The 25,047-nt window shown below is 43.4% G+C and overlaps 1 protein-coding gene across 1 annotated transcript in view; it reads right to left on the reverse strand.

Moving 5' to 3' along the window:
• map3k14a (mitogen-activated protein kinase kinase kinase 14a) overlaps nucleotides 1-22,093 on the reverse strand; it is a 67,295-nt gene extending 45,202 nt beyond the window's left edge. Inside the window, exon 1 of the mRNA XM_085966596.1 lies at nucleotides 21,926-22,093. Coding sequence (XP_085822722.1) covers nucleotides 21,926-22,025 — 100 coding nt within the window. The 5' untranslated portion in view covers nucleotides 22,026-22,093. The remainder of the gene's footprint in view (nucleotides 1-21,925) is intronic.
• Between the last annotated feature and the right edge of the window lie 2,954 nt (nucleotides 22,094-25,047).

Raw genomic sequence — 25,047 nt, forward strand, 5'->3', positions numbered from 1 at the left:
CATTCCACGCAGAGTGGAACCAAAATGGTTTGTTTTAGTTAAGGGGATATAACCTATTTCTTGTATGTTCTTATGGGACAGTAACTTTAATATGGTATTTACCACTGGGAGATACCAGACCACAGAGCTCCCCTGGGTCTGCAATAGCACTTCTCCAACATACAGTTCCTCCATAACCTTGTGTAAACATGCATTCAGAAAGCAACAATGGAGAAGACGTGCTGGGTTGATGGCTGTCAGCAAGACATAGGAATAGGAGTAGGCCATTCAGCCCCTTGAGCCTGTTCCTCCATTCAATTAAATCATGGCTGATCTATATCTTAACAGAATTTACCTGCCATGGCTCCATGGCCTAGAAATACAGGTGGCTGCGCCACCCGTTAGCGCCTTAAGAGGGCGCTAAGTGGGTCGCAAGCCACTGGCCACGCCTCCCGCCAAATTCAGCGGGATGCTAATGGTGGCACTAGCCGTTAGCGCTGCACCACTACCGATGACGTCATCTGTGTGCGCAGCGCCCCGCTGATGCCCCAGCCGCGATATTAGGAAGCGCCCCCTGCTTTACTGCCGGACGCTATGTGCGACCGGTTCAGGGGGGCCTATCTGCGGTGGTGGAGGCGCAAATTAAAGGAGGTGCGGGGCGGCCATCTTTGTTGTTGGCCGCCTGCCAGCACCGCTCTGCGCTCCCGTCCCTGGCCTCCTAACCCCCCCCCGCCCGCCGCGGAGTGCCGGCTGCGTTGCAAGAGCCCGGCACTTCTCCTCGGTGCCAGGCTCTTTTGCTGGCACTCGCGATCCTCGGTGGCCCAGCTGGGCCCCAGATCACGCAGAACAAGGCCCCTCCCCTTTAAGAAGGGGAGGAAGGCCTGCAGTACCGCAGCGCGACGTGCCGCTGCGTGTGGCGCTGCGGTACGTTGCGCAACGATATTCAGTTGCAGCGCCCCAAGAGGGATGCGGGGCGCCTCCAGTAGTGCCACGCTTCCCTTTGGGGCGCTCCAACTGAATTTCCGGCGGGCAGCCGCGAATGCTTCTGGGGCGCTACTTTTAGCGCCCTGGCAAGGCTGGCGCCCCAAACGGGGCTATAGTCAATTTCTAGGCCCATATCCCTTACCTAACTAAAATCTTTCAATCTCAGTTTCGAAATTTTCCAATTAACCTAGCATCAACAGCTTTTTGGGGGGAGAGAGTTCCAGATTTTCACTACCCTTTGTGTGATGAGGTGCTTTCTGACATCACCTCTGATTGGCCTAGCTCTATGCCCCCTTGTTCTGAACTACCCCACCGGAGCAAATAGTATCTTTCTATCTATCCCATCAACTCCTATAATCATCTTAAACACCTCAGTCAGTCCCTCTCTTAATCTTCTAAACTCAAGGGAATACAAGCCTAGTCTATGCAACCTGTCCTGATAATTTAACCCTTTTATCCCCGGTATCACTCTGGTGAATCTGCACTGCACCCCCTCCAAGGTCAATATATCCTTCCTGAGGTGTGGTGCCCAGAACTGAATGCAGTACTCCAGATATGGTCTAACAAGAACTTTATATAACTATAACATAATCTCCACCCCTTTGTATTCCAGCTGCCTTGAGAGGCGCCCGCTCCTGAAAGTGCAAAGAGAGAGATTTCGAACTACACCTGAGCAGACAGAGCTATCACTTTTTCGGGACTTGAAATTACTTCCAACAGAATCAGCATCTGTCCTTTACGCACTCTAACCAAACATTAGAAAACTAAGCAGGCCACTCAGCCCCAGGCAGCAGATTATATCAAAACAACGGACTCTGGGGTAGATCTTGACTTTGTGCAATAGTGTAAAACGGGTCATAGTGAGTCTGCAATTCTCCCAATTCTTATTTCCATTGAAGCCAATGGATGCTCGGGGGCCCAGGTAGAGGAGCCTAGCACAGGTAGCAAGTCCAAAAGGTAGGTGCCCCACTTTATTGTTTTGCAGAACTAGGTGAACTTTGGGGCCAAGAAGCCTTCTGGTTGATATTCTCCTACAGCAGTCAGAAGGCCCAGAGGACAATGGCCAAGCCTGTATCTGTCCTCCTGTCCCGTTTCCCAGCATAAGGCCCTCCCATGGGGCAGGCCTGCGCCTGGGGTGCGACTGAGCCATGTTAATTGGCGGCGCCACCAAATTGGGTGCAGCTCAGCCTGGACAGGTGCCGCATAGTTCTACCGTGCTTAGCCTGCCCAGTGGGGAGGGAGGGCAAATTGGCCCTTATATCTAATCATATCTTGGGCAATAATAGTTACCAGGTCTATTTTTAGCTCCTATTCCTGAACTCCATCCTGTTACCTCAGTGACGCAAGGCCTTTATATCAGACTAGCTGGGGGAGCCCGGCTTTGCCAGGGCTGTTTTGGGCCGGGCGGTTTCAGATATATTAGGGTGACCATATTTTCTAAACCGAGTCCGGGGACACACAAGGTGGGAGCACAGCAAAGCAGCCATGATGCGTTTCAAGAAAACCGGCATGCTGACTTTGTTGCTTCTGCTAGTGAAATACACGTGGAGACAATGCCATTTTCACTTTACACTGAATCTCAAATCTTGCATGCGTTCTGGCAATAGTGCTGTACCATGTATACTCATCCCCGAATACCCTAACTTTTAACTTCTCTATTTTAAATCTGTTCCATACAAAGGTGTGAAACACCCTCTGCCTCAAAAGGTTTCAGAAACCTTTTCCCGATGGGAGACTTTAGAGCTTGCCTTATCGAGTAAAAAAAAAACAATGCACCATACTAATCTGAGGTAAAGTAAATCCACTTGCCCACCAGCCCTCACTGCATCCTCAGCTTCTCCGGTGCATTTTAAAGGTTCCACCCTCCGGGCAGTCACTATTGGCCGAAACACGGGGTCAGGTGGCTCAATCCCCAGCGTGCAGGGCGGCCCGAGCTATCGATGGGGCCTTTTCTCTGCCACACTGCATTGTGGGAAGGCAGGGCCACCATTGTCGCCTCCGTTCAACCGGCGCCTGGAATCCATTCCTGAGCTCAAACCGGGCGAGAACGGACCAAGAAGCCCCCCCTGGGATTTCTGTACATTTGCGTTTTAAAAAAACAAAGACTCTATACGGGGACTCTTCCGAGGACATTGTTTGCCTGGGGACAAAGTACCTAATCCAGGGATTGTCCCCTGAAAACAGGGACGCACGGTCAGCCTAAGATATATAAGCATCACAGATTGTCCTGCCTTGACTGGTCAGCTGCTACTGAACACGAACTGAGGCACAGGCTGTTTGTCTATGTTTCCTTTACTTACTACATTACAACAGTGACTACACTTCAAAAGTAATTCATTGGCTGTGAAGCACTTGGGGTGTCCGGAGGTCATGAAAGGCGCTATATAAATGCAAACTCTTTCTTTATTTCCAGACTCCATTGCAGCCATGTCACAAATTCAGAGGATAGAAGCCAAGAGATACACACAGAGCAGCACGCCGAGAGCCACAGGTAGAGGGGAGGTAGGCCCCAAGAGATCCCTCTCCCCAGCCACGTTACGAAATTACTAATACCACTGTAAAAATATGGCTGCTATTTTGTAGGTGAGTGGGCTGGGCAAGCTGCCATTATAGCTCTCTGTCCACTGGCAGAGGGGCTCCATTTCCCATGGTGCACACAGCACACTGGCAGTTGTGACAGCCTGACCTGGAGACAAAATGGAGGGAGGCATGACGAGGGAAAGTAATTTAGCACAGTGAAAATCATGGGCACTTGCTCGGGAACTGGCAAAAATTGCAAGTAGTTACAGAGGATTGTCCGTTTCTCCGCTCACCAGCACTTTAAATCACTTCCAATATCCTGCCTCTCTCTCTCTCCCCACACCTGCCTAATACTGAAGGAAGTTGCCAGCTGGTTATTGTGATAGCTGCTCTTTCACTCAGTTCCACTTTGCTCACCCGCACTTTCGGAGTCTACCTTTGAATGGTGCTGGAGTTGGGCACATGCCAACTACAAGAGCAGTGGTTACAGTAACCAGCTGCAAACTTCTGTCCCCCTCTGCTAATCTGTTGTAACCATTTACACCTCCTCTGGACCCATCTTTTATTTCTTTACTTGTCCCATTACCACCATCATCCCTTTTGTCATTTAATCACTCCTCCCCTCAACATATCACAGGCCTTCCCCTTTGTTCCTTCCTCCTCCCCCACCCCCTTTTCCCTGGCTCTGTACCTGCTTATAAACTGTTAAATCTCTAACTTCTTCCAGTTCTGATGAAAGGTCATTGACCTGAAACATTAACTCTGTTTCTCACTCCACAGATGCTGCCTGACCCGCTGAGTATTTCCAGCATTTTCTGTTTTTATTTGGAAACTTCCATTCACTGCTAGGCAGACGGAGAGAGGCAGCACACCAGCACTGAAGGAGAATTACACCGCTGAGAAGTTTAGATTTAAAATCAAAGTTTATATTTCCATTATTAACCAATACAGTCAATCAAAGCCCAGCTTCTAGTTCAATCTGCAAACCACCTTTGCCTTTGCCTGCCCCACCCAGTAGCTCGAATCTCAATGTACAGTCCTGAAATTAATGTTTTCACCCTGGGCAAGTACAGTCACAATTTTCTCTTGTTTTCTTGACATATGTTACCAGTAGTCTCACTCTTAGTATCCTTGTACTCGAGTCTTTACAGATGTCCTGTTGGTGGAGCTGGGCCTATCATTTCTGTAATGTGAAGTTCTTCCGTCTCGTTACAGTATGTGTAGCTTTCTACTGTTATCACAATACAGTTTGACTGTTTGGAGAATCTAGCATTTTGACTACTCTTGTGTTGAAAACTACGCAAATTGCACTAGCTTCTGATCTGCAGCTAACACCCAGGAAAAGAAGAGTCAGGCTGAGAGATGAGATGAGCTTCTGTAATATATTTGAGAGAATACAATGCCATTATACTAAAACATCAGTGAAACTTTCCCCTCTTAATAGGCACTGGGCTTCCTGAAGTCTCTAAACTTATCAGGAAATCCTGAAACATGGCTAACTAGCTTGTAGCTTTTAAGATGGCTCTTTGGGACATCCTAAGGTCATGAATGGCAATATGTAAATGCCAGTTCTTTCCTTCTTGTGACAAACTTAGCCAACATCATCAATGCAAGGAGGAGAAGCATTCTCATTAATCCTGGTGGCGAACGGGTTAATGGCCTGGCCTAGAAATGAAACACACGGTTGAGTATCACTCTCAGCAGCATTAACCTGGAATGCAGGTATGTATCTAAGACAAGGAGGAAGTTGGGTCTGCTCCAACAAATCGGGGAAGGTTCCGAATACATTCTGCAAATGAGAAACACAGAGATTAAATGTATTGCATAGTAAAAGACTTGCGTTTATATAACGCCTTTCACGACCTCTGGACATCCCAAAGTGCTTTATAGCCAATTAAGTACTTTTTGACTCAAAGTCACTATTGAAATATAGGAAACGCAGCAGCCAATTTGCACACAGCAAGCGCCCACAAACAGCAGTGATAATGACCAGATAATCTGTTTTTTGTGATGTTGATTGAGGGATAAATATTGGCCAGGACACCGGGAAGAACTCCCCGACTTCTTCAAAATAGTGCCATGGGATCTTTTACATCCACTTGAGAGGGCAGACAGGGCCTGGGTTTAAGCTCTCATCCAAATGACGGGACCTCCGACAATGCAGCACTCCCTCAATACTCCACTGAACTGTCAGCCTAGATTTTGTGCTCAAGTCTCTGGAGTGGGACTTAGAACCCACAACCTTCTGCCTCAAGAGATGAGAGTGCTACCAACTCAGCCAGTGTCGCTGAGGGAAAGTGCACAGGTTAGACAACTGTAAGGTTAGACAAGACAAAAAATAAAATAAACAAACCATTGTTTGTCACTCCTTTGTTCACTATCCCCTTGATAAATTAGCCTTCCTGGTGGTTATGTTATCTAAACTGCACTCAAAATTAAATTAGTAATAGAGTGAGCTAAGAAATAAAAAGCACAATAATTGGGGACTATTACACATTTAGCTGGTGTGTCCCGAAGTAACTGTGCTTTGCATGGTCACCGTTGTACTACGAAGGAATGAGCCATGTAACCTATTCAGGAAAATAATCTATCTTATGAAAGAATTCTGGCCTTACTAAAACATGACAAGCTGCGTTTGGAAATTTAGAAACCTAACTATGAAATAGCTATGAAAGAATTCTGGCTATTGAGATAAGACAGTTGTTGACCCTGAATAAATAACCTTATTGAAACAGAAGGTGCATGGCTCCGACAGGCTGACCTTTGTAAATAAAAACAATGGTTCACCCTGGATAAGGTGTCCTAATTTAAACTTCGTAAAGATGGCACATAAGATAAGGACCATCTGCCCTCGTAAAGATGACATAAAATAAGGAACACCTGCCTTTCACACCGTTCTATATGGCAAACTCAGAACACCTGGAGATGAGACAAGATTCTGTAATATTACAAGCTGATGTGGCAGTAAGAATTGCAGAGGTCGGCAGAAAGATGAATAGGGATAATTAACTTGGGTCAGCAGAAACTTTAAAGGAAATATCACTGAAAAAGGATATAAATATTGAACAATCAAATGGGATATCAGACTCACTTTAATCGAGCAAAGCGATTCTCGGCTACAGAGGCGGCTCTGTAGTCTCCAACTCTTTGTACCTCGGGGATCAAAGGTATTTGATATTGATGGATATCCTATATAGAAAACTTTAAGAACTGTAATACTGTAACAAAGTTAAGATTTAAAAATAAGATTCTCTGTTAATAATAAGATAGTATTTTTTCTCTTTTTAGAACTGTTAATGTTGCGATTGACTGATTCATCAACTGTAAATTGCATGTCGGTTCTTTTTAATAAATCTCTATATTTTTAGAATTGTCTCACATAAGTCTTCTGTATCAGTAACTCATGAACTCAATCTCTACATTCTTTGGTGAAGAGTTACAGAATTCTGAGGGAGTTTTCCGGACTCTCACAATATCCGGGACGTTACAGTCTAGCTAAACTTATTAAAAGCGCTATCTGGAGGATGGTAACATTTTCGGGTTGTTCCTTTTCTTTAGGGAGAGATAGCCCGGACCTTTAGACCCAATTAAGCGTCTTTAGGATTCAGCTACCTCAAACTTTAGTTGAAAGTGAACGTCTGAGAAATACGCCTGATCCGGGGTAGCCCTAAAGGGGCTAGGACTAGTAAATATCCCTTCAGTACTCGCAGTAGCACATGGCGTAGAATTGGTCCCAATCTCCTGCAGGTTTTTGACAGGTGCTAGACTTGCAAGAAACAGTCTCAAAAATTGCTGCTCCCACCTGTTCCCCAAGGGCCCCATAACTGGGACAGGAAGCTGGTTACGAAAATATTCAAAGCAGAAATGCTGTGTTGTGAAGGTGAAGTGCAGTGGCTGCCAGTCATTTTGGTATTTTTTCAGGGTTACTAGGGAATCATCAACCGTGAAATAATGTTAACTATGGTTTTCAGTGGCGGTTGTTGGCACAGAAAGTAAATGAGGTCATCCATAAGTTGTGTCACCGATGACATCTATATTATGTTAAATTTGCTATGTATGTCACGCAATTCTTATTTGGGCATCACCATTCTGTGAAAGTCACTGCCTGCAGCTGTACACCTTCACCACTAGATCCCCATACCTACACCAACAGCATCACTGAACATTTAGGAAGGACAGACAAAAAAGAGGTGGCGTAGCGCTGTTAATAAGGGATGAGATCGGTGTGGTAGAGATAAAAGATCTTGGCTTGGCAGGTCGTGATGTAGAATGGTTATCAGTTTGGGTGGAGCTAAGAAACAGCAAAGGGCGGAAAACATTGGTGGGAGTTGTGTATAGGCCATCAAATAGTAGTGGTAATGTAGGGCACAGTATCAATCAAGAGATTAGAAGTGCATGTAACAAGGGCAATACGGTAATCATGGGGGACTTTAATCTATATATTGACTGGGCAAATCAATCTACCGCTAATGGTGTGGAGGACGAATTCTTGGAGTGCATGCGAGATGGTTTCCTGGATCAGTATGTGGAGGAACCAACCAGGAAACAGGCTACTCTGGATCTGGTACTGTGTAATGAGAAAGGGATAATCAATAATCTTGTGGGAAAGGGGCCTTTAGGGACAAGTGACCATAATATGATTGAATTTTATATTAAGTTTGAGAGTGACGTAGTCCAATCTGAAACTATGGTCTTCAATCTAAACAGAGGAGACAACAAGGGTATGAGCGACAAGTTGGCCATGGTAGATTGGGAGACTACACTAAAAGGTATGAATGTGGACATACAATGGCTAACATTCAAGGAAATAATACATAATTTGCAACAAACATATATTCCTCTAGGGCATAAAAACCCAAAAGGAAAAGTGATCCAACCATAGCTAACAAAAGAAATTAAAGCTAGTATTAAGTCAAAAGAGGGACCTTATAAAGTTGCCAGAAAAAGTGGTCAGCCTGAGGATTGGGATCTTTTTAGAAATCAGCAAAGGGGGACCAAGAAATTGATAAAGAAAGGGAAAATGGAAAATGAGCACAAACTAGTGAAAAATATAAAAACGGATTGTAAAAGCTTCAATAGGTATGTGAAAAGGAAAAGGCTGGCGAAGGTAAATGTAGGTCCTTTACAGTCAGAGAGGGGAGAATTTATAATGGGGAATGAGGAAATGGTTGAGAAATTAAATAAATACTTTGTTTCTGTCTTCACAGAGGAAGACACAAAAAAACTCCCAGAAATACGAGAAAACCAAGGGTGTGAGGAGAATGAGGAACTTAAAGAAATTATTATTAGTAAAAAAACAGTACTAGCAAAATTAATGGGACTAAAAGTCAATAAATCCCAAGGACCAGATGACCTACATCCTAGGGTTTTGAAAGAGGTGGCCATTGTAATAGTGGACGCATTGGTTGTCATCTTCCAAAATTCTATAGATTATGGAACGGTTCCTGCAGATTGGAGGATAGCAAATGGAACCCCGCTATTTAAGAAAGGAGGGAGAGAGAGAAAAACGGGGAACTACAGACCTGTTAGCCTCACATCAGTAGTTGGGAAAATGCTGGAATCTATAAAGGATGCAATAACTGGGCACTTAGAAACTAATAGTAAGATTGGGCAGTCAACATGGATTTATGAAAGGGAAATCCTGTTTGACAAACCTATTGCAGTTCTTTGAGGATGTAACTAGTGGAGTAGACAAAGGGGAACCGGTAGATGTGGTGTATCTGGATTTTCAGAAGGCCTTCGATAAGGTCCCACACAAGAGGTTGGTGAACAAAATTAGGGCACATGGAATTGGGGGTAATATACTAGCATGGATTGAGAATTGGTTAACAGACAGAAAACAAAGAGTAGGGATAAATGGTCTTTTTCAGGATGGCAGGCTGTGACTAGTGGGGTACCACAAAGATCGGTGCTTGGGCCCCAGCTATTCACAATCTATATCAATGATTTGGATGAGGGGACTAAATGTAACATTTCCAAATTTACTGATGATACAAAGCTAGGTGGCAGTGTCAGTTGCGAAGAGGATGTGAAAAGGCTTCAAGGGGATCGCGACAGGCTCAGTGAGTGGGCGAGAACATGGCAGATGGAATATAATGTGGATAAATGTGAAGTTATCCACTTTGGTAGAAAAAACAGAAAGGCAGAGTATTTCCTAAATGGTGAAAGATTGGGGAATGCAGATGCTCAAAGGGACCTGGGTGTCCTTGTACATGAGTCACTGAAAGTGAATGTGCAATTAGGAAGGCAAATGGTATGCTGGCCTTCATTTCAAGAGGATTTGAGTACAGGAGTAAAGAAGTCTTACTCCAATTATATAAGGCCTTGGTGAGACCACACCTGGAGTACTGCGTACGATTTTGGTCTCCTTACCCAAGGAAGGATATACTTGCCATAGAGGGAGTGCAATGAAGGTTCACGAGATTGATTCCTGGGATGGCGGGACTGTCGTATGAGAAGAGACTGAGTAAACTAGGCCTGTATTCTCTTGTAGTCAGAAGAATGAGAGGGGATCTCATTGAAGCATACAAAATTATTACAGGGCTTGATAGGATGGATGCTGGGAGAATGTTACCCTTGGCTGGGGAGTCTAGAACCAGGGGCCACAGCCTCAGGATAAAGGGTAGGCCATTCAGGACTGAGATGAGAAGAAATTTTTTCACACAGAGGGTGGTGAATCTTTGGAATTCTCTACCCCAGAGGGCTGTGGAGGCTCAGTCATTGAGTATATTCAAAACAGAAGTTGATAGATTTCTGACTAATAAGGGCATCAAGGGATATGGCGATAGGGCCGGTGAATGGAGTTGAGGCAGAAGATCAGCCATGAGCTCACTGAATGGCGGAGCAGGCTCGAAGGGCTGCCCAGCACGGGTGTGAAGAGGGTGCAGAGCGGCTGCCCGCAGGTGACGATCAGGCGACACATGACCACCCACCAGCTTCTAGGTAAGTGGTGGAGATGGGGCTTCAGGAGGATCTCACAGGAGAAGTGGGTTGGGTTGGGGGGGGGGGGGGGGGGGGGCAGGGGAAAATCCAGGACAGGGAAGGCTGTGACTTTCCTTGTGAGGCCCGGGGGAGCACTCCTGCTTCTCCTGGCCCCATAAGATAACAAATTAAACTTAACAGAAGGGCCTCGTCTGTCTTCTGCCCTCTCAGGTGGACATAAAAGATTCAAATGACAAATATCCATTTCTCAACCAACATTACTAAACCTGATTTTCTGGTTATTTATCACCTTCCTGTTTGTGGGGCCTTGCTGTGCGCAATTTGGCTGCCACGTTCCCTACATTACAACAGTGACTACACTTCAAAAGTACTTCATTAAAGCGCTGTGGAACGTCCTGAGGTCGTGAAAGGCATTATATAAATGCAAGTCTTTTTTTCATTTTGTTTCCTATTATTTGTCAATGGAAAAATTTGCAGTAAATCATTACGAATCTCCATGAAAAGCCATGAAACAGATTGCTATAGATTTAGGGATAGTCAGGTGCTTGTATCTAAACCAACTTACTGCAGGGCAGTTCAATCAAAGAAAAAAATAGGACCAAAGCTTTTTGAGTGTATAACCATGTACAAGCACAAAAATAACAGGACGCCTCCAAACTCGCACCTCATTAGAAGATGGGTTCGGTTTACAGTAATACAAGAGGGACATGTCTGACCACAGAAAATGGCTCCATTTTCAACAGTCTCTGAATGAGGCAAGGTGCAGAAAAGAACATTTTTTTTTAATGATTGCAAACGTGGGACATTTTCAAGAGGTGAAATCAAATGAAGTGTGAAAAAAAGAGCAGTCAAGGAGAACCCAGACATGTGCACAGTCAAGTGCTAGGACCTGCACTGTAAAAGGCAATACTGATACAGCCACAAGTGCCATTTATATAAAGTCCTGGGTTGACCCTCTCTTTCTCCTGCCTCACCACCTTCTCCACCCATACACAGCTATGGTGCATTACTGGACTATGTGGTATTAAGTATAGAATATTAATTTTCCCCTCTTTTCTTTTTTAAAAAGTGTTTTTTACCCCCTTTTATGTAAGGCGGCCATTATTACATTAGTGTGAGCTGACTAACCAGCTGAGGAAGTGACTCATAACACACAGCAGTGGGCGTGTGACGCCAGAGTTAGAAAACGGCATAGGACGAGCATCAATGCAGGTACAAATTTACAGGAATATAAGCTAGATATTTTGATGCCAGACATGCAGATTACTGGAAATAGAGGTTTCAGAAAATGCAGTGTACCGTAGTATTTCATAATTGCATTTAAAGGACCTGTATTTTTACAAAGGGCAGTATTCCCTTTAACAGAGTAGTGTTATTTTTAAAGGGACGGTATGCCTTTAAAGGGACAGTATTCCTTTTGCTGAAGTTGAATTACTAACACAGTGATTTGACTGCCATAGACTGTTAACATACAGAGCAGTGTGGCTTCCCACTAATCCACTGCAGATTAAATTCCAATAATCTTGTTGAACAGAAGAAAGCACAGAACAAGAATTGGCAATTGGACCCATCATGCCCTCTCCTTCCAGAGCCCATGTGCAGTCTATGCCATCACTGACTCTAGCACACCCATTTAATGCTTCCTGTTCTCCAACGGTCACAAGATGTGTACAGATGAGGAAGGCTATTCAGTTCATTTCCCCATCATATCATCTAACTGGCTCTTGAATGAGTCGAAGGGGGAAAAATTGAGTTGCGCCGCCTTTGGGGCACTAACTTCGCTAGGGCGCTACTTTAGCGCCCTGGAAAAAAATAGCGCCCGCAGCCGAAATTGAGTGGTAGCGCCCCAAGAGGGAAGTGGGCCGCTACTGTAAGCGCCCCGCCTCCCACTTGGGGCGCTGCGAGGGATTATCACCGCGCTACGTGCCGCAGCGCCATGCGCTGCTGCACGACGCGGTATTGCAGGCCTTCCTCCCCTTCTTAAAAGGGGAGGGGCCTTGCGCAGCGCGACCCGGGGCCCAGCTGGGTCACCGGGGATCGGAGTGCTGGCAAAAGAGCCCGGCACTCAAGAGAATTGCTGGGCTCATGGAGCACTGCCGGCACTCCTTGGGGGGGGCGGGTCAGGAGGCCAGGGACAGCAGCGGAGGCAGGTGCTGGCAGGCGGCCAGCAACATAAATGGCCGCCCGGCACCTCGCTTTTAAATAGCGCTGCCCCGGCTGCAGGTAGGCCCCCTGACCCCATCAGACATAGCGTCCAGCGGTAAATCAGGGGGCGCTACCGATGATCGCGGCCAAGGCACTGCGCACGCCGATGACGTCATCACCGGCGGCGCAGTGCCGCAGGGCGCTAACGGTTAGCACCGCCGCTAACCTCCCGCTGAATTTCACGGGAGGCGTTGGCAGCACCATGCCAGGGTGCTAGTTGCTTTGTGCCCCATTAGCACCCTCTGAGGGCGCTAACGAGAGGTGCAAAGCAACCGAATTTTTCCCCCTAAGATTTTCACCTCCACTACTCTACCAGGGAGACCTTTGAGTACTGATCGCTCTTTGCCTGAAGAAGTTCTTCCTGACATTAGTCCTAAACATTCATTTCACCAGTTTTAACCTATGCCCCCTTGTTCTAGTACCCTGGCAACCTTTGAAGTAGATTAACTTTATCTTTTAATATTTGATATAATTCTACAAGGTCTGCTGTCAATCATCTCCTTTCAAAGATAAATATAGAGCCCCAGTTTCTCAGAGTTTCCTCATAACTCATTCCTTTGATTCCAGGGATCAGTCTCATGGATCCTATCTGCTTGAATGTTTCCCTTATGTCTTACTGATGAAAATTGAACACAGTGCTCAAGATGTGATCAAGCCATAATTCTAGAATATTGATCCATCTTCACAGTCTCCTTTATTCAACTCTGACCAGCTGCCCTCCACAGACGACTCTCTGTCTCAGTCCCAATTTCACAGGAATCATCATGGCTGGTGGAGTAATTCACCAGCACAGTCTATATTTAATGTTTAATTTACTAACCATTTTGTTTTAGCATTATTCAATGTTTTACTAAATCATTTTGCATAGTTCCTATAACTGCTTTATTACTAAACTACTTGAGGGTAATTATCACATTCACAACCGAGGCAACGTCTGCCCTCTCAGGTGGATGTAAAAGATCCCATGGCATTATTTAAAAGAGCTGGACAATACTTATCCCTCAACCAATATCGCCAAAACAGATTATCTGGTCATTATCTCATTGCTATTTGTGGGAGCTTGCTGTGCACAAATTGGCTGCTTTGTTTCCTACTTCGCAACAGTGATACACTTCAAAAGTAGTTGTGAAGCACTTTGAGATGTCCGGAGATCGTGAAAAGTGCTATATAAATGCAAGTCTTTCTTTCTTTTGTACTATTCAATAGTTGTGAATGCTGAAATGAGTGGGTTATGATATATTCCCAGAAGTGAAAGCGCAGAGAAAGCTTCTGTGCAAACCTGCCATTGGCACACACCAAATATTAACCGAACACCGCCCTCTCCCGAAGCCTTGACACTACCACCATCCAGTGTCCTGGCTTCCCCCACACTTGACAAACCCACACACACCGTGCAACCTTCTCCTCAACCTGTGAGCAACGCGTGAGGTCCTCTAGTATAGTTAATAACTGAAATATGGTAATCGTTACAATTAAAATAATTCCAGCTGAAGTCTCAAATTACTTTAAAACTACTCAAGCCAAACACTTAGATACGATAGCATTTTACAGCACAGAAGGAGGCCTTTCGGCCCATCATGTCTGTGCCGGCTCTTTGAAAGAGCTATCCAATTAGACCCACTCCCCTGCTCTTTCCCCATAGCACAGTACATTTTTCCTTTTCAAGTATATACCCAATTCCTTATTGAAAGTTACTATTGAATCTGCTTCCACCATCCTTTCAGGCAGTGCATTCCAGATCATGACAACTTGCTGTTAAAAAAAAATCTCCTCATCTCCCCCCTGGTTATTTTGCCAATTATCTTAAATCTGTGTCCTTTGGTTATCAGCCTTCCTGCCAGTGGAAACAGTTTCTCCCTTTAAACCCCTGAACAAGCTTATTTTCCTAGTGTTAATCTAACTACTAAATAAAGGATAGAGAAGATGCTTCTGTTCAAAATAACTCATATATATTGTGCAGGCTGTTAGTAAACCATCTTCCTCTACTGGTGTCTTGCCCAATGATCAGAGCGAGATGAAGAGATGCCATAGTTTTTGGCTCAGAAAATCAAATAGAAAAAAACGTCCTCATGCAGCATAAAAAATTGTAACCCACGGGTGCTTTGTCCTAAACCAATTATTTTCTTCTTTTCCTGTTTCTCTGGGCTCCTTCTCCCCCTAAGGTTCCTTTACAATGTGGTTGAGGCAATTAGCTTAGATGCTTTAAAAAGGAAACTAGATTAAGTACATGAGAGAAAAGGGAATAGAAAGATATGCTGAAAGGCTGAGATGAGGTCGATGGAATGGGAGGAGACTCGTGTGGAGTGTAAACACCAGTACAGACTGGTTGGGCCGAATGGCCGGTTTTTGTGCCGTACATTCTATGTAATTCAATCCACTGTAAAGATAAAATGATTTTTTAAAAACCTGCACACGGCACAAATCTGAAGCAAGGATGGAAAATGCAACCGATCTCAAAGTCTGAAACAGAATACAGTAGAAAGACTAGTCTTACCTTTCTCTTGAAGATGCTAATTGACCTGCTGTGTATTTTCTATTTCAATTTCACATCGCTCCATATTAGAACACTTTCTTCTCCATCATTACTCTGCCCAGTCTTACCCCAATCACCACAGTAACTTGTCCCTCCTATCCCTACCGATCTTCCTCTCCCATTCCCCCAGATGTGGCATTGTCAAATACACAAAACTAATTTGGATTATAAAATAATATTACAGAAGGATATAAAAGCATGTTGCAGGACTGTTCTGGTCGCTATGTGTAGCAAGATCACCAGCATGCTACTTTCTGTACTTACCAGGGTAAGGGATGTTAGTGAAGTGGGACACATTCTATTTCAGGCACCCAGTGTCTACATCAAGCACGGTCAGTTCAGGCAGAGCACAACTATGTGGAGAATGAAGCTCCCTCCACTATACACCAATTTGCTTCAGCCACACGTTAGAAGGGTACTCATTACGCCACCAATGTGATATTTCGCCACACAAACTGTAAGTGACAATGCCAATTATTTCTGAATTAGGGCCAGTTTTGTGTTGTAGCTCCATGCCTACCAGGATCTGGGTTGAATCTTTCCCAAATTGATTTCACATAGGTACCTCGCTTTCATCCCAGCAGTCTGGGCTGGATTTGAACGCGTGGCCTTGAGATGAAAGGCCAATGTCGAACCCAATTATTCACACAATTCCCCGTGTGTCCTATTTGAGTGCATTCATGATGCAATGACCATGCAATAGTTTTCCCCATCATATTTTTTTTTAGAATAAACTCAGGAAATCCAATTTAATCCAGTAGAAATGCCTGAGCCAGTCCTTAAACAGTTAAACCGGGACAGCTAACGTGTGATTCTGTGAAATAACCATATTAGTTTACAGTTAAACATGCTATGATCTGTGCTGTTGATAAGATCTGAGATACCAGCGATTGTCACAAGTTCCAGACACAGAGTAGACAGTAATATAATATATCAGTCATTTATAGAGAGGCCGTTCCTTTTCTGTTGTCCTACATATAGTACACAAACATATAAAAAATGAGCAATCAGCCCTATATAACTGTCACTCGTAACACCTCAACCCTGTCATAACGTTGAAGGGGCAGGATGTTACGCACTGTAAAGATACAGTAAGCAGTTTCACTACTTTTGTGAGATCAAGGAAAGTGGACCTTGGTCAACACAGCCAAGACTCTACTTATCTTTCTGTTTATCTATACACACAGGCCTTGATTTAGCCACCATTTTGATAACTGTCTCTTTGACTTTCAGTAGCCTATGTTATTGACAAGCTTCCACTCTGTTCCAACCAGGACAACATATTAAAAGACAATAATGCTGTTACTACGAGGGAGAAATATTTTCAATATAAAGTACTTCTTTCAATAAAGACAGAAAATAAGTAGCTTGTGAGGTCTCGAAATTCAAACCTATTGCAGTGAGAATGTAGCATGCTGGAGGGATTGAGATTCTTGGCTGAAAAAGTTTCCTTGGGTTGACCTGCAACCCTCTTCAGCCTAGTTGCTGTAACACCCAAATGCACTTAGAGTGCAGCAGAAACTTGGGGTTCAGATGATAAACTGCTCAATCTTCACTCTTGTGGTCTCATGTGAACCCCACAATATGATTTTTCCTTTCCGATTCAATATTCTCTCTCCAAGTGCATTTCAAAATTGACTCATCTTATCAAGATTACTCGGTGTAAGTTTACTCTTGCCGCCTCCAGGAATGTACAGAACACGCACATACATGACCCAAAAATTCAGTACAACAAAACACTGGTCACTCATTTATTCTGTTACTTTCAAAGCAGCTAACATTGAGCAGGTGTTGGAGAACTATCCGTCTCGTCACTATAAGCCGGCACTGTTCCAAGGAAGGGAGAACTGCCCTGTTAGTACCGCCCATGAACTAATGCTGCATGCCTTATCTCTAAGCCACACCGCGGGCTCAGCTAGTATCCTGCAAGGCCATTGGGTTCTGTTTTGCCAAAGCTGTAATAGATCAGGAAGAAAAGATGTTTAATTGAGATTAAACATCCTTCAAAAGAAGATAATTTTTTTCTCCTGCCTTTTAGATTACAAAGAAATTAGCTGCGTGTACAAACCTCACAAAACTCAAAAGCAAAGAGCTCGCAAACAAGTCAGGATAAGCGCTTTGCCAATTTTTTTTCTGAGTTTGAGAAAGGAAGAGTGAATTCATCAAAACAAATCTCTCTTCCAAACCTATCATTACAGTTGTACTGCTTTTAAAAATTCCCTTGTGTGATTCAAATTCAAACTTTTCCAGCAGCAATAGAAACAACAGCTGCTTTTGGAAGGAGTATGGACAGCAGGAACCCTTCGGATCCCGATCAACTGCAGACTGACGGAAGTTGGACATTCTGTAAGGCTACATGTGCACTGCATTTGAGTCACATGTACACTTAAGTTGTAGTGTAAATCTGGATTCAGAGGCTGCCCGGACTCCAGATTCACACCGCACGTTCTTAGCTTTGCACTGGACACTGCAGTAGTAGTGTAAATTCAGCCCAAGAGATCTTACGCTATCTGTAAATGCACAGCTGTGATATTTTAATGCAAACAAAGGTTGTCCGCCTTCACTGGTGGTACAATCACCAATACAATGATTACCTCATTAACAGTCAATTAGAATGAAATCATTTATTTTTTAAATTAACTGCAAGTGGAGAAATAGCCCCAATATCCTACCGGAGGCCCTATTTCAAACACAGAGGGGCTGAGAAGACTAGGACTTACAGTTGCCAACCCTCCAGGATTGTCCTGGAGTCTCCAAGAGTGAAAGATGAATCTCCAGGTCACTGCTGCGAGCAACACACTGGAGAAACATCAAAAGGAAAATTGGAAAAAAAGTGTGTTTTTTTCCATTTTCTTTGAATACCTTTGTTTATTAGTTATAAAAATATTGGAGATGATAAAAAAGGATGTTTGACTGGGCGGGGCAGTTGGAGGTCATGTGATGACCAGGAAGACGCCCAACCAGAGTTGGCAACCCGAGTAGGACAGTGAGCTCTCTGTCAGCGCCCCTCCCCCATGTCCAGACTGACCCATTCCCAGGGCTGTGGTGGCTACAGTGAAAGCTGTCAATCACACCTGTCACTCCCGCTGACCCAGAGACTGGTCAGAAAGAAGCACGATCAGCTGATTCTTTAATTATTATTTGGTCAAAAAATTAAACTAAAAACTTATTTTTTAAAAACTCTTACAAATGCAGTGAATTAACATTTTATAAATAAAATAATGTCAAACTTCTTTAACACGTAACAATGTTTATATCCGTAAAATTATATTGTGAAATATCACCAGCAAAAATAATGTCAAATGGTATACAGAATATGTACATTCAGCATCAAAACAATTCTGAAGTCTACACCATACTGTGAATAAATATTTAAACTGAGCTGTGTACAGTAAGCTGGTCTAAACACTAGAATCAGAATGGTTTAGTCACTTAACTATAACTTAGAACCTACTGAACTAGGTTCGACTCATAAGCCATAACTTTATAAACATCTGCTTTTCAAAATGGCCATGTAGATACAGGTGAGGAAGGTCGTTCTGCCCAGCCTAGCTCATCCAGCCAGAAACAGCTCACAGCCCCCACTTCACACAATTTCACCTCCACTACTCTACCCAGAGGTCCATTCTACTAGCTATATTTATATAGTGCCTTTAACGCAGAAAAAAGCATCCCAAGGCACTTCACAGAGGTTAAGGAAAAAAGTCTACTTAGCTCAGTGTAACACAGTCTAGCTTATACCATTAATTTATACTCTTAGTGCGATCTAATTCTGAAAGGGTAACATTGTTGTAGTAAAAGAATAGTAAAAGTCTGGGTGAATAATCTAGGACTTGAATGCAAGAATGAACTAGTGCTGTTGGTAAGCAGAACCCAAAATAAATGTAGCCAATACTGTTTCTCTATGGTCAATATCCTCTTGAACATTTAAGAAGTCACAGAAGCAAATTGAGAAAACCAACTGAAAATATTTCCTTATCTAACTCAGTTCTGCTGTTTATTTTACATAAATACCATGGTCTTAAAATAACACGCACTGAAATAGAGAATGGGATTAAGCTATAGAGTTGAGTGCAGAACCAGAGTCAGAAATAAAACCTAGACATACTCCGCTGGTTTAGCGGAATGTGACAAGTGGTGTTCCTCAGGGATCTGTATTAGGGCCTCGGCTTCAGGAGTGAAATCAGGAAGTACTTTTTCCACATAAATGTTAGCGTAAATTTGGAATTCTCTACCCAAAAGGCTGTGGATGCCAGCGGACAATTGAAACATCGACAGATTTTTATTAGGTTTAGAAGATTTACAAGGATGATACCAGAAATGCGAAGGTATACATATCAGGAAAGGATGAACAGGCTGGGTCTCTTCTCTTGAAAAAAGGCTTAGGGGTGACCTAATAGAGGTCTTTAAAATTATGAAAGGTTTTGGTAGAGTGGATAGAGACATGTTTCCACTTGTGGGGAAGAGCAGAACTAGAGACCATCAATATAAGATAGTCACCAAGAAAGCCAATAGGGAATTCAGAAGAAACTTCTTTACCCAAAGTGTGGTGAGAATGTGGAACTCACTACCACAGGGGGTGGTTGAAGCGAATAGTATAGAAGCATTCAAGGGGAGGCTGGACAAGCATATGAGGGAGAAGGGAATAGAGGGTTATGCTGATAGATTTAGATGAGCAAAGACGGGAGGAGGCTCGAGTGGAGCATAAACGCCGGCATGGACTGGTTGGGCCGAATGGCCTGTTTTGTGCCGTATAGCCGATGTAATCCTATGTAAGGGTATCAAGGAATATGGATCAAAGGCGGGTAAATGGAGTTGAGGTACAGATCAACCATTATCTAATGAAATGGCAGAACAGGCTCAAGGGGCTGAATGGCCTACTCCTGTTCCTATAGTTTAATCAGATTGGCCTATAAAGGAACAGCACCCTTAGAAGTAGTTAATGGGCCCCGTGAATTGAAATCATGAGCGACGTCGTAACTTTCTACTGCAAATGGCAACAATATGGTTGATTATTTGAGCAATTATTATTGTAATGATGTGGTAACCTTATGTGTTTACCCTGGAAGACTCACACAATTGCTTGGGATGATTTGAGTAATGATTTGGGGGATGTCTTGCACCAGCAGTCAAGGAAACCTTTAGAATTTGGCTGGGCAAATCTTGAGTATTGACCCAAGGACCTTGAGCCAATCTGGGGGATGTTGAGTTGTCAACCCATAATGATCTTGGCAGTTCAAACATTCAATAAACATTCAACAATTTCTGAACCATGATTGGCTGATCAGGAAGTCTTGGGTCACATATCCAGTAGGTTTTGACCATTCAATGAGGTAACATTCAAACATCATTCAGAGAGCCTTAGGTAACTTCAAGTAATTGAACTACAAAGTCTTATCTGCTGAGGTAAATGCAGAGTAGCATATCCACAGAATTTTAAGGATTTCTTAGGTAAGCTGAAGCTGTTGATTGAGAGAACCTTAATTGGCCAATAATTGGGACATGTCATGCCAATCTCAAATTTTCAAGGATCCACGGTGCAAAGTCTTAAGTTGCCGATATAATTGTCCAATGAGAAGTGAAGGGGGGACTTGAGTGTTCATCCAATATTTTATGGGTAGGGGGCTTTTTCATCTGTTCAACTTATTTATTGGACCATCTCTATGGCTGGATTTATACTGCATATACAATCTGAGATATTAAACTGGCTTGATATGGTCACCTGCGGGGGTCTCACAACACAAGCTCAGGGCTTTCCGAGTTATCCACCACTTTTGCAGCAATGTGCACCCAAAACTACTTTGCATCGATGCAAAAGTGGTGGCATGAATACACCTTACATGAACAATTATTGTAGTACTGTACATATAATACAAAATAAACCAGTTATTTGCATAACTGCGCACCACAGTTGTACTCATCCATAGCTGACATCTTATGCTGCTGTGTTTAAAAAGTTATAGATCATTAATACACTTTATATTATTCAGCCTACAGGGAGTTTTATTGTGATAAATTAAACTTTTTGCACACATTTAGATTTTTTTCTGAATACTGTAAAATGGTGGCTGAAAATACAACTACATATGCAGAACAGCCTCCACCCCCCCCCCCCCCCAATCCCGTGTGCCCTAGACTCTGGGGGTAGGTGCCCTAGACTCTGGGGGTAGGTGCCCGAGACTCTGGGGGTAGGTGCCAACAGCTTGTTGGGCATACTGCAAGTGGCATTCTAAATAAGAAATCTATTCCAATACTGGACCGCAACTATTCAAGCATACAAACAAATTCTGTCTGTAAAATAATTAAAAAGTTTCCACTACAACTAACTCTTATATATTAATCTAGTTAAACAGATGTAAATAACCCATAGATCAGCCTGAAAAGTCTCCAGATATTCGCAGCTAAAACAATACCATTTAAAGTATCAGTGCTCATTGCACATTTAGCAAGTTTCAATTGAAGAACTAAAATGTTCTTCAAATATCTGACAAAATAATGTTACTGTGCTGATTGGAGAATGTAGGAAATATGAATATTGGTACCAACATTTACCAAGAAGCCAAACTAGATACTGCAATAAAACCAGAAGAGATCTGTACCATTAGAAAAATAATTTCATAAAATGTCCTCGATGCTGTTTAACAAACTTCCTCTTTTTTAAACAAAGCAGCCATTTTATACTTTACATCTTCTCAGACTCGCCAGGGATTAAATCAAAAATGAAATAACCATTCACACTAAAGCCCCCACCCCAACACTCACCTGGAATTCCAGGGCAGGTGAGATCTGGATAAGCTGCTGGCCTCTTTATTTTCCTCTCTTTGACCCAAATCAAATGGTGAGAATCGATGACACTTCCCATCCGCGGGAGCAGCCTCGAGCTGATTAAAGACAAAACTGAAACTCAGCCTTTTATTGGGGCTAAAAATACACGTTACAGAATCAGCCCACAGAACCCAAGAGTGACACACACTAGTACCAAGTGAAGGACACTTCAAAATGTAACGGCCTTCTGTGCAAATTTCTCTGATGTTATATTTTCTCTGCATACGAACACCAATTCAGTACAATAACATTGCATTTGGTTTCCTGTTGTTTGCGTTTTAATAATGATTATGGTTGAAGTGAATTTTCCTATCTGATCGCTCCCTCTGCTGGACGGCAACAGTATTAATTTTGCAAATACCCGTTTTCTGTACTCAACCTTAAGAAGAAAGAATGTGCATTTATATAGCGCCATCCACGTCCTCAGGACGTCCCAAAGCGCTTTACAGCCAATGAAGTACTTTTGAAGTGTAGTCACGTTGTAAGGTAGGCAACCTGGCAGCCAATTTGCACACAGCAAGCTCCCACTAGCAGTAAGGAGATAATGGCCAGATAATTTGTTTTAGGTGTTAGTTGACGGATAAATATTGGCCAGGACACCGGGGATAACTCCCCTGCTCTTCTTTGAAATAGTGCCATAGGATCTTTTACGTCCACCTGAGAGGGCAGACGGGACCTCAGTTTAACGTCTCATCTGAAAGACGGCACCTCCGACAGTGCAGCACTCCCTCAGTGCTGCACTGGAGTGTCAGCCTAGATTTTCTGCCCATATCTCTGACACCACAACAACAAAATCAGTCATTGCATGTTACATGATGTAGCTCCTGTCATTAAACAGACTATTATCTGACTTAATGCTGACTTATGAAATTCTGGGATACAATAGGATGGTCAGGATTATTTATTAACTAGTCCATCGTCTTCGAATACAGAAACTAGTTCACACCTTATAAAACCTAGCTGCTAAAGTAAGCAATAAATTTAATTTGCATCAAATAAACATTCCTGCATATATGAAGCAACTTTATGATGACATAATTATCAGTTCAATATCAGGAAGAGCGAAGCCATTGTCTTCGGCCCCTGCCACAAACTCCATTCACTTGCCACTGATTTCTTCCTCCTTGGCCACTGTCTCAAACAGACCATTGGAAACCTTCACAGCATATTCAACCTTGAGCTTAGATTCAGATCCCATAATCCTCTGCACAAAAAAGACTGTTTACTTTCGCCTCCGCGACATTTCCTACCTCCGCCTCTACCCCAGCCCTATCACTGCTGAAACCCTCATACATAGCTCAGCATCTCCAGATTCAATTATTCCAATAATCTCTTGGTAACCTCCATTCCTCCACCATCCATAAACTCCAACATGTACAAACCTCTACTGTCTGTATCCTATCGTTCTTGCCCGCCCCCCATGACCCCTGCTGTTCTGTGCCTAAAAACACATGAAGCAACCCATTTCTTACACTGCTTTACATCGAGCAAATTGTGCTCTGGGTTGTTTCTATAATGAAGTGGACAGGTTGTTAGCCTGACTAGATGATATGTGGTGGGGGGGGTGTCACCATTCCACTCCCATCAGATGCAAGTACCCCAGTATCTAGAGGCCAGAGCTCTGGCCTCCTGCTCGCCAGGGTACCCCAGTCCCTTATTCTAGTTGACCAATATTTGCTCCCTATCCACCAAAGCATTAAATTTAACATACACCTACTCATTGTTATATCCTGCCATGGCCTCACTCCACCTATCTCTGCAATCTCCTCTAAAGCTATATTCCCCACCAGATTATTCCATTCCTCTGCTTCTGGGCTTTTTTGTCTTCCCTCTCCCTTCGTTGCATCATTGGTGGCAGAACTTTCAGTTGGCTGGGTCCTACTCTGTGCAATTCCCTCTGTAAACTCCTCTGCCTCTCCGCCTCCCTCTCCTCCTCTAAAAACCTTCTCAAAACTCATTTCCTTGACCAAGCCTACAGTCACCCCTCCTAACCTCTCCCTTTCTGGCTCAACACCAATTCTTCTTATGTCTACCTGTGAAATGCTTTGGGACATTCTTTACGTTAATGGCGCTATATAAATGCAAGTTGCTGCTCTTATTTTAATGATTATTTGCTTTCTGATAAAATCACTTGATATGGTGCCTACCCCAGCATTCCCCACAAAATGGCATTTAGAATATCCTCCCTCCTTCATATAACATCTACTTTTTAATTCAGCAGCTGGAGACCCAGGGCAAACAGTGGAAGCACGTGGAAGCTGTTCTCCTAATCTAGAATAAGTTTATGGGCATGACTGAGAAGCTTGACAAGCACCACACAGCAAATATTCCACAATCTCCAAGAAGTCTTTGTAGCAAAGAGGAATCCATCAACAACAACTTGCATTTATACCGTGCCTTTGACATAGTAAAACATCCCAAGTATTATCAGACAACTGTTGACACCGAACCAAAGATGGGGATATTAGGACAGATGACTAAAAGCTTGGTCAAAGAGGTAGGTTTTAAGAAGCTTTTTAAAGGAGGAAAGAGAGGTGGAGAGGCGGAGAGGTTTACGAAGGGAATTCCAGAGCTTAGGACCTAGATGGCTGCAGGCACGGCCGCCAGTGGTGGAGCGAAGAAAGTGGGGGATGTACGAATGCATCTCATCCTCTCACACTACAAATCTTGTCAAGAGGGAAGAATCTCAAAGCTCAAAAACTGATTGGAATAAAAGAAATTAAGCCAAGTTGAGGGAACCATACCTTCTCTTGCTTCTATGTTGGTCCATATACTGGTAACCAGGCTGACCCATTACATCTGACCATAATGTGGAGATAGCTACATGTTTGGTTTAGAGCCAGAGGAACAGCATCAGTTGTCAAACAGTAGGCTAATAAATTTCAATCCTACTTATGTATAACTTTCCAAATTGTCTTTAGTCAGATTGCACAATGAATTAATCTAAACAGTTCCTTAGTACCTTAGAGTCACAACAGTTTAGATTCATGACTAAAGATGATGTAAACTCTGGTCTAATTAAATGAGAACCAAGGAGGGAAGGGAGGTGTCCTTATCGT

This window comes from Somniosus microcephalus, chromosome 24 (assembly GCF_052327205.1).
Source record: "Somniosus microcephalus isolate GS21.2 chromosome 24, FLI_Smic_1.0, whole genome shotgun sequence".
Classification (NCBI taxonomy): domain Eukaryota; kingdom Metazoa; phylum Chordata; class Chondrichthyes; order Squaliformes; family Somniosidae; genus Somniosus; species Somniosus microcephalus.